At 48.4% G+C, this 12,292-nt stretch overlaps 1 protein-coding gene across 23 annotated transcripts in view; it reads right to left on the bottom strand.

Annotated features, from left to right (window-relative positions):
- The window catches only part of Pard3 (par-3 family cell polarity regulator), a 552,281-nt gene extending 541,277 nt beyond the window's left edge, over positions 1-11,004 (bottom strand). For 8 of the 23 annotated variants that reach the window (XM_006982501.4, XM_042277891.2, XM_006982503.4 and 5 more), the window contains exon 1: positions 10,606-10,855. In XM_006982501.4, the coding sequence (XP_006982563.1) occupies positions 10,606-10,725 (120 nt within the window). In that variant the 5' untranslated portion in view covers positions 10,726-10,855. Of the gene's footprint in view, positions 1-10,605 lie in introns of all 23 variants that reach the window. The other 15 variants (XM_042277887.2, XM_016001060.3, XM_042277890.2 and 12 more) reach the window with 8 other exon arrangements.
- Positions 11,005-12,292: the final 1,288 nt, after the last annotated feature.

The raw sequence follows: 12,292 nt of genomic DNA, 5'->3' as shown, positions 1-12,292 counted from the left end.
GGAAAACACCTCCTGCTAGACTTTCCAGTTGCAGCTACCTGGAACTAGATGTGTTTTTGCAGACATCTGGGTTGTCATCAGTAGATTAAAACATGAACAATAAAACTAACATCACAGAATGCTTAGTGGTTAATTAGCATTCCAAGTTTCCTTGAAAAAAAATTAAAAACCTTTTAGGATGTGCCTTCATAATTAAATGAGTTCTTCAAGACTTGAATACTGGATGGTCCAGCTTCCAGGTCCAACTGTTTTGACGGTGAGCAGACCACACGATGCAATCTCACAATAGAGGCTCTGGATTTTTCTGGAACTTCAACCAAGAGGTGAAGATCCCAAATCCTGCATCTAGCGTCAGTGGATTTAGGGCTTAGTCACATTTTGCAGGACGCTGCACCAGGAGCCCATATCCTGCCCTCTCTGACTGTCCTCTGGGCTGTAAGAGAACTCTTAGCTGAAGGATAACCTGCCGAGCAGGAATCTGCTCGCCATCACTCACAATGACACTGCACACTGGGTTTCAGAATTATAAATTAGACATCTGAAATGCCTTTGTAGTGTAAGAAAATGTTTCTTGGAAAAGAACTTACATTAAAAAGTAGGTTTAATATTGGGCTTAGAAAAGACAATTGAAACACACACATGTAAGAGTTGCCAATTTCCATGCATTTTAAACACTAAAAAGTAAAACACAAAGCCTAGGCTTATATCAATGGCCTACACCAGACTAGCACCTTCTGCTTCATGGTTTTCATCTGTGAATACCTCCACGTTTTGGTGAGCTGGCCATTTTCGTTTTGCAAGATGAACAGTGAGTTATTCTGTTAGGTACACAGAAACATTCATTTTCCGTGTAGGCGATCTTAAAAGGGCCTTTTCTAAAACCACAATACCTGTAATACACACTAGTTTTCCACTCTAAAAAGATGCAAAACACACACAAGCAGAAACATCACACAGGCCCAAAACTCAGCTCCGCGATATCTGAATACAGAACACAAAGAGTGAGAAAATCTACAGCTCTGGCACTGCTAAACTACTTACAGCTAGAGACATGAAAATGCTGCCTCCGGATATATATATACACACACATAGGGACACATACAGCATCCATTTAGCACCAGGTCGTAGCAATTATTAGTTAAAACTCAGGAAGGGACCAGTCTGAGGAAACCAGCTCTGAGCATGTGATTCATCTTCGAAGACACATGTCCTGAAACAGTGAGTTCTGAGGACACCCTAAGCTGCATTTACCCTGACTCCCACCAGCGTGTGTCCAGGAGGGCCACAAGGGAGGCACAGACTTAGCACACAGGTGAGTGGAAGGAGATCCAGTACCCTGTCTGTTCCCTGGCAAAGCCCAGGAGTGTCACACTAGCCTGGTAATCCTGCAGCATGATGGCCAGCCATGCAGACCAGAAACGCTCATGGGGCTCCAGGGTTGAAACGGAGCTGCCCGGCCCTCAAATATGGTGAGGTGAGCAGGGGAGGGGGGCGCTACTGAGAGCCAAAAGCAAACACGTAAAAGGCTTCCTTTAGGTATCTTTGCAACATCCCAGGCAACCTCCATTCAGCAAAGGCAGCTAGCTGGGGAGCTGGGGAACAGGGCTGAGGGATGGGTTAACAGCTGAGAAACCTTCCAAGGGGGTACGGGATGCAGAGGTTCATCGGGTAAGAGCTTCCCAGGCAGACAGCATGATAGACTACACAGGCCCAAGAAAGCAGGGTTAATTTAGTGCATCGTATTCTAAATCCCTAAAAATCATTCTCAATTGGGGTATTTGGTTATCTCTGACACACAAAGACATGTTTTATGGGACTCTCAGAACCATAAAATACCTAAAAATGGAATCTTATTCATACTGGCTTACATAATCTATTTTTAACATCTTTATTGAGATATAATCATAAACCATAAAATTCACCCATTTAAAGTATACAATTGGGGTTAGAAAGATAGTGCACTCAGTTAATGCTTACACAAGCATGAGGCCCTCAGTCCCTCCCCTCACCCCCGTGTGAGGGCACGGCTTGACAACACACACCTGTAATCAGGAGGCCCCCCGAGCTCACTAGCTCCCCAGTGTCCCCAAGTCTGTGAGCTCCTGGTTCATCTAGGGACTGGGTCTCAAAAAACAAGTGGAGTACAGCTGAAGACACTCTATACCTCTGCAACACACACACACACACACACACACACACACACAAACACACACACAGAGTTCACAATTAATAATTTTTAGTATACTTGTAGTTGTACAACCATTATAATCATTTAGACTGTTTAATCACTCATAAAAGAAATAACCAGGACACAGAGATGGCTCTGCGGTTAAGAGCATTTGCAGCTCTTTCTGGAGCACCCAAGTTTGGGTCCCAGAATCCATAACTGGCACCTCACAACTGCCCATAACTCTAGCTCCAGGCAACCCAAACCCCTTTCCTGGCCCCCATGAGTACCTGCACACCCATGGCATACATACATACATACATACACACATACATACACACACACACACACACACACACACACACACACACACAAATCTTGGGGCTGCAGAGATGGCTGAGTGGTTAAGAGCACTAGCTGCTCTTGCAGAAGACCTGGGTTCAGTTCCCAGAATTTATACTGTAGCTCACAACCATTTGTAAGTCCAATTCCAAGGGATCCAACACATACATGGTATATATACATACATACATACATACATACATACATACAGGCAAAACACCCATACACATAAAATACAGTAATCTTAAAAAATTAACAAAAATAATTAAATAAAGGTCTTTTTTTAAAAATGAGCCAATTCTGAGTCACTCTGCATCCTCCTTGCCCCTAGCCAAATGGGTTAAGCATCTATCAGCTGGTCAACACAGGGACTATGTGGCATCATCATGAGTTATGCTGCGATGAAGTTTTTAGATAAATGTTTCATTTCTCTTACCTACATATTAAAGAATTTAAGAAAAGAAACAATATTGTAGGAGTAAAGCTTTAAGTTTTATTCATAAGTTCCAATACTGACAGAGATCAGAGAAGAAGCAAGAGTGTTGGGTTTTGTTAGTTTTGTTTTGACAGTCTCATGTAGCTGGGAGAGGCCTTGAACTTGCTATGTTGAACTTCCAGCTGACCCCCACCCCCACCCCTGCCCCCAACTCTAAAGGGAAGGAACTACAGGTGTGCCTCTCCAAATCAGCTCTATGCAGTAATGGAGACTGAACCTAGCTGCTCTTGTGTAGTCTGGGTAAGCAGCCAAGCAAACAAGCTGAATCTTGAACACAAGAGTATTACTTAATGGGGTAAATCACCACAGATGGAAGGCCAGATATAAGGAAGCACAGCCCCCATGGAAGAAACATATCTTCACATAATCTTTCCAAAGTCCTTAAAGCAAAAATAGTAACAGAAGAAAAACAGACAGTTTCCTCCTTTAGTCACTAAACATTAAATTTCTTTTCATTACAATTTGACTCTCTAAGGCTGGGCACAGGGAGGCAGGCCTTCAATCCCAGCACTTAGAAGACAGAGGGGTGGGGAGAGCTCTGTGTGGTCAAGGTCAAGGTGGTCTACATGTTGAGTTCCAAGGCAGCCAGAGAGACCCTATCAAAAAAGAAAGAAAGAAAGAAAGAAAGAAAGGAAGGAAGGAAGGAAGGAAGGAAGGAAGGAAGGAAGGAAAGAAAGAAAGAAAGAAAGAAAGAAAGAAAGAAAGAAAGAAAGAAAGAAAGAAAGAAAGAAAGAAAGAAAGAAAGAAAGAAAGAAAGAAAGAGGAGGGGATGGAAGGGGAGGGGAAGGGAGGAAGGAGGGAGGGAGGGAGGGAGGGAGGGAGGGAGGGAGGGAGGGAGGAAGGGAGAAAGGAAGGAAGGAAGGAAGGAAGGAAGGAGAGATGGAGGGAGAAAATGGGAGGGAGGGAGAGAGAGAGAGGAAAGAAAGAATGCAGGAAGGATAGAAGGATTTGGCAGCAAGGCTGTGGTACACATATATAACCAAAGGAGATGATGACCACCAGTTTGAGGCACCATGAGCTGCAGAGTAAGACAGGGACTCAAAAATCACAAACAAACAAAGAAGCAACAAAAAGAATTAATATTCTATTTTCTGTGTCAAACAGAAAAGGCACCAAAAAGATTTAGCTCTACTGCTATTGACCTAGGTCTAGACAGGAATGTAGGATTGTTGGCTACGGAGAAGGGAGGATGCTGTGTGTGCCTAAAATGCCAACTCCACCCAGTGGAAAATAACCTATGGAAAGAACCTACTGGCCTAATTTCCCCCCATTCTTTCCAATCCTGAAAAGAGAAAAATGTGTGTGTGTGAGAGAGAGAGAAGGAGTGGGGGAGAGAGAGAGAGAGAGAGAGAGATCTGTTGAATGTGTGCCGTCACGAAAAAGCATCCAATGCCACAGGAAGGTAAGAACCTCCCGGGACAGATGGAGGATCCATCTGCAGGTTAATGGTCCATGTAGGACTTTAAGCATTACCTCCAGTGAGAAATTCATCCACGAGGATGATTAAGCCAAGCAGTGCTTCTCCTCAGCCACATTCATCCAGTGAAATCTCAAATCCTAAACACTTGCGTTCACTTCTGGCCCAGCCCCAAGGATTCCCACTGAAAGGGATGGAGGCACTAGACCGAGCCTAAGTATAGTCAAGGCCAGATTCCCACACTGCTTTGGCCACATGCCTTGAACCTGACCAGTGCAAACTCCAGGACTAAGCTTTGCTTGGTCTCACAGACAGACTGAACTCCTTGAAAATAGCTGGCACGACAGAGAATCTTCCAAGTTGTCCAAACCCTCTCAGTCTTAGTTCTGATTGCACGCTACACGTGCTACCTGACAAACACACAAGCCGTAAGGTCCTTCTAACTAGCAAGTAGGAGTCAGTATCTTCTCAGAAGGGCCCTTCCCATGCGGTATGTGTGTGATGTGTTTCTTCTCAACTCTATTCACTCATCCTTTACGATGGCCATGTGGCAGACATTTGCTGAACCAGCGAGACTGAAGGGAGGCGCTTGCATGTCACCTGGAAGAGAATCACAGCCCCATTCTACATCCCCTTGAGTCCTACAAAGTACAAGAGCTACAGGAAGTCCTCAGGAGAAGCACAGAGAAAAGAGGGCCTCCAACAGCCAAGTACACACAACCCACTCCCAGAGAGGGCGAGCCTGAGCTGAGGGCCAAAGGAAGCCTGCAACGAGGGAGCAAGCCTTCTGGGAAGAAGCAGCAGGAAAGAGCAGCGCCGAGGCTGCAAAGTGCAGGGAAATCTGAGGGGCTGGATCATGGGGTATGGAGTCTAGAGAAGACCGGGCAAGAAAGCAACAGGTCACTAGAGACGCTTGGACCTCTGAGACAGGAGGACACGGAGAGCTGCATTTTGAAACAAGCCTTTTAACTATGTTTCTTTTTTCTCTTTGGAAGACAGAAAATGTTGCAAATAATAAAATACTTTACACTTCACTTTTTTCTTATTCTTGCCTACATCTTCTCAATCACTGCAATAATGTAACTTCCATCAAGTTTGCAGTAAGTTTGCAACTGTGTAGCAAAATGTCACCCATTCATTCTCACACACACACACAGAGAGAGAGAGAGAGAGAGAGAGAGAGAGAGAGAGAGAGAGAGAGAGAGAGAGAGAGAGAGAGACACGAAAAGCATACCAAACTACCAGGCATTTCATAAAAACTGATTCATAAGTTTAGTAATTAACAATATCCCAAAAGAAAGTCATTTTTTTAAGTTCCTGTCTATAAGTTGTTTTATTCAGTTATTTTTTTGGTCTTTGAGACACTTACTGACTGGCCTGGAACTTGTGGCCAATCCATCCTCCTGCCTCTCCCCCTGTCAGCACTTGAACTGCAGGTCTGTGGGTATGTCCCACCCACATCCCCTCCTCTTTAAATTGTATTTAAACAACGAATTGCTGCTAAGTCACCCTTAAGAGACTGGTTTAAGAAGCAGAGGCCCAGCCAGGTCGTCTGAAACACTTAGAGCAGCCTTGGCATCCTCTGCTCCCTAGACTTCCTGAATCAATCTGCTCTTCTGCTCGTGCCATTGCATAAGCAGGTTTTAAGTCAACCAACTCCTCAATTAAATTACACTCGAAGCAAAAGAAAGAAAAGCCAAGCAGAAACTATGGGAGAGAGAAAAGCTGAGCGTGTTCTGCAGATGAAATGCATCTGATTTAATCTTTACTGAGCAGCTTCCACAGACTAAATCGAGTTCAGAATAATTCAAATTCATCATGTCCAACACACACTTTACTCCTGCTAGCGAGATGAGGAAACCGAGCGTTAGCTCGCCCAAGGGTTAAACAGCTAATACAGCCAGGTTTCCAACATCTCCTCCCGAGACATGGCTCTAAGGAGAAGGGAGGTGACCCAAGGGTTCCAGCGCCCCACTCTCATCTTGTCTGCAATCCCTTCTCCTGTCTACAGACGCTTTTCTTGCCCACTAAGCCAGGCTCATCCAATCAATTACTTCTCCTCTCTTTTCTGTTAACAAACCACATGACATCCCAGAGTCTCTCCCTGGCATTTCCTGTCCTCCACAACCTGATATAGGCCCTCCCAAACCCCAATATTCCTACAGTGCATCCCATCATACTTTCAGGATGCCAATATGCTCTCCAGGTTCACACACCATGACTCCACTGCAGACCTGCAGATCCAGAACTCTCCCACTGGAAAGCAGGTGCTTTCTGAGGCAACTCAGCTACTCAGTTAGAAAGCAGGGCCCTAAACACGGCTAGCCATCCCTCCCACAAAGCCCACTACAAACCCTAATGACTACAAGATACCCACCACCACCACCACCCACTGCATAAAGGTGGCTTCTTCTATGAAGTCCAGAGCATGACATTTAGTACACAGCTTTCCTTCAATAAAACCCATGCATAAAGTTAAGGTTCTGTGCATACCAGAAATGGTAAAGCTCTGAGCACACAAAGAGACACAAAGGACCCTCCAACTGGACACACTCAGTAGAAGCATCCACATAACCTGGTTGTCAATATCTAGCACAGTATCTACTCAAACAGGGCCTTGATGATGGTGGGTAAATGAAGAAAGCATCGATTTTTAACCCATCACCATTCATGACTACAAAAATGTTTTTACACTAGTGTAAAAATATAGAATACAGCTGGGTGGTGGTGGCTCATGCCTTTAATCACAGCAGCACTCAGGAGACAGAAACAGGTAGATCTCTTGTGAGTTTGAGGACACCCTGGTATACAGAGTGAGTTCCAGGATAGCCAGAGCTGTTACATAGAGAAACCCTGTCTTGAAAGACAGACAGACAGATGACAGACACCTGGATGAAAGATAGATAGATAGATAGATAGATAGATAGATAGATAGATAGATGAGAGAGAGAGAGAGAGAGAGAGAGAGAGAGAGAGAGAGAGAGAGAGAGATTGCTTATGACTAAGGGTAAGCTGTCTAACACTGGCTTCTTAAGGACATTTCTGGTGCTAAGACATGGCGTTTTCCTGGCCAGAAATTGATTTGTTCAACCTACAGAGAAAACAGCTCAAATAACACAAACAGAATGCCAGAAAATTTGCCCCGCCATACCACAAAGTGCTTAGTGCACAGAAAACTTGGCTGTTTTTTTTTTTTTTTCCCGGCTCTTTTCCTTCTTTTTCCTGCTTCATGGGTTTTCATACATTGAACATGCTCTGCCTGCCCACATTTTTCCCCAGCAGGTGAGAGCTCATCATGTCACCTAGCAAGATTCTCCCACTACCTGGCTACCCAGTTCTTCATACAGGATCTATCCTGTCTTATTCAGCAGAAGAAAGAAGAGAAGTTGCAACACTAACAGTGTTGAGGTGTCTGTTCCCTGACGACCTTATAAAGGATGGGAGAAGTGTGAGAGGCTAAAGAGTACTCTCAGTCATTACCTAACCTTCCAAGAGGAAAAGCAACCAACGGATAAAGTCATTTAAGTTAATCTGTTTATTTTTAATGTGTCAGTGTTTTGTCTGCTTGTGTGGGTACCACATTCATGTAGTGCTTGCTGACCAGAAGGGCATTAGATCCCCTGGGGGACTGAACATGGTTGTGAGCCACCATGAGGGTGCTGAGAATCCAACCCAGGTCCTCTTAGAGCAGCCAGTGTGCTTAGCTGCTGAGCCAGCCCTTGTTTGGTTGGTTTTGGTTTTTGGTTTGTTTGGGAATTTTTTTTTTTGAGGCAGGGTCTCACTATGTAGAGTGGCCTTGGGTGGCCTGAAGCTCACTCTATAGATGAGGCTGGCCTTGAATTCACAGAGACTGACCTGCCTCTGCCTCCAAGTTCTGGGATAATGCTATGTGTCACCAAGCCTAACCCTCTGAACATTTATGAGTCAACTTGTGAGCCAATGGTTAAATTCTGAATGCTGAAAATCTAGAGGGGGAGGGGAGCTTTGTATCCCTGCCTGGCCTTGAATTCCAGGTTCAGTAAGACTCTGTCTCAAAAAAAGAAAAAGAAAATGCAGAGTCTGAGAAAGACACCCAACAACGAGCTCTGATCTCTAAACACACACACACACACACACACACACACACACACACACACACACACCACCTCCTCAATTGAGCGCTTTGGAAACCAGTGGATCATCCTTGACTCTCTTATCTCTAGCAATCCCTCTCCCTTCCTTTCTCCCACCTGGCCATCTCACAATTACTACTCACAGCTCCTGCTCTTTCTGCGACCTCTTCCCCACCCCTGTCCCTTCACTATGGGACAGCCACCGCTGATAGTGAACAGGCCACGTCTACCAACAAGGGCAGTCAACTCCATCCATCCAACATCCCAGAGACATCTTCCTCCCACGGCACAGACAAGCCACACCACAGCCATCCGAACCTGAGGAATCACAGGAATCTTGTTTTAGATTTTTCACAGTCCATCTTCTACAAGGAAGCCTATTGGACCCTTAAATGCCTAGCCACACAACACAATATGTGCTTAATTTGACCTTGGATAGTAAATGCTTAATTTCTATAGAAAAAAATTAATAATTCTGCCAAACAGCTACCTGTGTATTCCCTCAACAGGCAACTTGACCATTGCCCGGGATGTGCAAGATGAAACATGGCTGGTTTTACAAACAAGATCAGCCAAGCAGAGGCCAACAGCATCATGCCTTCTGCTCTGGAACTAGGCACATTTCTATGCACTATATGTTACTGCCGTTTTTTTCTTTTCTTTTTTCCCCACAGCTAACAATGTCGGTCTGCAGAGTACAAAGACAACCTGGTTATTCCCTTACAACATTAAATTGCCAACTAACTGTCAATCAGAAATGATGCTTACAACACTTAAGTGTGAAGTTACAGAGGATTTCCCCTCTTGTCAGCTTTACAAGATAAACAGGTGCCCAATTTCCACAAACGCTGTTTGATTTTCAATGAATTCGACCAGCTGGAAGAACACTTACAGCTGTCGAACTCAGCATCTCCTACCCCCGTGTCGGGTTCCTAACCATCCCCCAAAGTTTCCTTAAGGGGGCAATTTTGTTATTTTTTCCAACACAGAGTAAAAGCAAAGTAAAACAAAGGTGTAACCACTTTGCCCTTTCTTAATTTCAGAGAAAAATGGAGGGTGGCCCGTGAGCATTCGGCGACTTAGGCAAACAAAGCCTCCTTCCCCCTCTCGCTCGTTCTGAAGTCACAGAAGGCAGGCCACTCCACTACTGAACAGACAACAGACGGGAAATACCAAAGGGAACACATTCCACTCTCGTACAAAGGAAATATCCTCAGGTGCTAGAGCGAAAACTTCAGCGTGGGCTGTTGTCAAATACCGAGGGTAAAACAGTCTAACAAAACGCCCTTCCACTTCTGCCCCATTATGGAGGAATGCGGGTTAAGGGAGACAATGTTACTACTCCAGCAGGAAAACAGAGGAGGGACGCTCCTCCGACCCCAGGCCCTGTGCAGCCCGGGCTCCGCACCCGAGCACATCCAACGAGGTAAGGGTGGAGGTCGGGAGGGAGCTTGGACTCCAGAAGCGAGTCCAGGCTGAGATGTTTCAAGGAACCGAACACGGGAGCCACTCCATCGCCCCCACTGGAGCCCACTAGCCGGGCCGACCCAACCGGGGCTGCCTGCGTGACCCGGAGATCCCGCAAGAACACCGAAGGTCCACGGCCCGGCTGCGGCTCCCGCGTCTACGGGATCACCCAACTCTTTCCACACCCCCAAAGTTCCGTGGCCAACCCTGGGCGGCAGGCCTGCCTGCTCGGGGAGAGGCCTGGAGCTGGATTGCCAGGGCCCGCGGTCGGCCGGGCAGAGGCGCCCCGCCAGGCTACGCCGCGCCTCCCGCGTGCCGCACTCTGCCTCGCCCGGTGCCGGCTCCGGGAGCCGGGCCGCCCACTCCTGAGCCCGGAGGACCCAGGCAGTGTCCAGGGACTGTGCGGGTGGCGATCGCGGCCCAGCCCGAGCGCGCCGAGAACTTTGCGGCCGCAGGTCCGGGCCGGGGGCTCCGACGAGGCCGCCCGGCTGCCGCACTTTCCCTTTCCCCGCCTCCCGGTCTCCCTCCTCCGTCTCCAGGAAGCGCCATATTGATCCCCGCGCCTTCCCCGTCCGCTCCCCGCCGCGCGCCCCAGGCCACTCACCTTGGCCACGGCCTTCCGGTAGCGGGTCACCGCCTGCTGGATGAGGCTGAAAACTTTCATGCGGCCGTCTCCGCACGGCACGACCACCCGGGTCCTCCCGAAGCACACGGTCACTTTCATGCCGCCGTCCCTCGCTGTCCGTGGCCGGAGCGGCGCTGGGCCGGGCGACTGTACGCAGGGCGCGGTGGGGCCGCTGCGCCGGCACGCCGGCGGCTAGGGGCGCGAGCAGGCGGCGGCACGGAGCCGCCAGGCTACCATGTCCAGCCCGGCCACCTTCGCCTGGCCTCGCCTGTCCCCGGCCTGGGCGCCTGCAGCCTCCGGCCACCTGTTCGGCGTCTTGGCGTCTTGGCGCGCTCGGCGGCGGCCCGGGGCCGTGTGGCGCTCGCGCTCAGTCGGGACTCCGAGGAGGGGACCGCGAGGCAGGGAGGAGGAGCAGCGGCGGGCCGGGCGCACAGCACCGCGCGCAGGCGGCAGGAGGAGGCGCAGGGCGGGGCGCCCGGGAGGCCTCCGCCGCTGCCCGAGCGGCCGCTTGGTTCACCGCGCGGCGATGCGCATCGCAGCCCGCGGCGCTGGGCTGGGGCTGGGGCCGGCGCTGGGCAGGGCGCGTCCTCCTCCAGCCCACTTGCTGGCGAGCTGCGGCGCGAGGCCCACTCAGGGACGTCCCACCCACGCCCCCAGGGGCTCCACCGAAGTCCCCTCCCTTCCTTTGTGACTTTTAATCCCCTTCCTGGGAGAAAGCAGTTTAGGCTCGGGGACGCCTCTAAGAGCCCAGCAGCCACCCGGTCGCCCCGGGGAGGATAGGGAACCAACTGCGGATGAAGCTCCAGGCCAAATGTCTTTCTGTCCGCAGCCAGGCAGCCTTTCTGTCCTAAGTGCCTGGCTCCGGTGCAAGGCCGGGCGGCGCTGTTCTGTAGCAGAGATTAATTGGCTGCTCCCCAGAGAGGTTGGAGCCGCTTGGACGCCCTGGTACTTCCTCTTGAGGCCACTATTTACCTTAAAGTTTCTTGGTGACCCACTTGTTTAAATAAGTAGGACTTAAAAGCCGCAGTTCAAATACATTTGCTTCTTGAAAATTCTTCAATCCAAGCAACTTAACACAGCTCTCTGAAAAAAACAGTCCGAATGCTCAGAGAGGAAAACTCATAACTCAGGCACTGACACACCCCCATCTCCATAGGGAGTGGGTGATATTCAAACTCTAAATGTTTAATAATAACGTGGACCAAGTCTAGAGAAGTGACCGAAGCTGGTTTCTGTTTTATAAGATGTGGTTCCTAAATAAATGTGTACCGTTGTCTTCAAAGAATGGCAAACTTCAAGAGAGTCGCTGTTAGCCTAAGTTTGTCCCACACTATACAGAAAGTTCATTTTGCAGGATTTGTTCATAATTTGCAGGGCTTCTGAGCCCATTAAAGAGCCTGTGAGCCCCAAAAGAACTTGAGCTCTTAAATCTAGCTCAGGGTGAGGATTGCCCATCCATCCCTCCTCCCTTTTTAAAATAATAAGCAAAACAAAGAAGTTCCTTGGCTTTTTAAAATCCTGCACATTCTCCTTGGCTTTGCTGCTCTGGGTCAGAGCGAACATGTTTCCTCTCTTCTGACTGCTCTCAATCCACCCGGCAGCAAATGATACCATCATGTATCCTCCTCTCCGATGTCCCTCAAGAAGTCACCATCCCAAGCCCACA

The sequence above is a fragment of the Peromyscus maniculatus genome, chromosome 5 (assembly GCF_049852395.1).
Source record: "Peromyscus maniculatus bairdii isolate BWxNUB_F1_BW_parent chromosome 5, HU_Pman_BW_mat_3.1, whole genome shotgun sequence".
Taxonomy (NCBI): Eukaryota; Metazoa; Chordata; class Mammalia; order Rodentia; family Cricetidae; genus Peromyscus; species Peromyscus maniculatus.
Note: the sequence above shows the minus strand (reverse complement) of the source record. Positions and strands in the feature narration are given on the sequence as shown.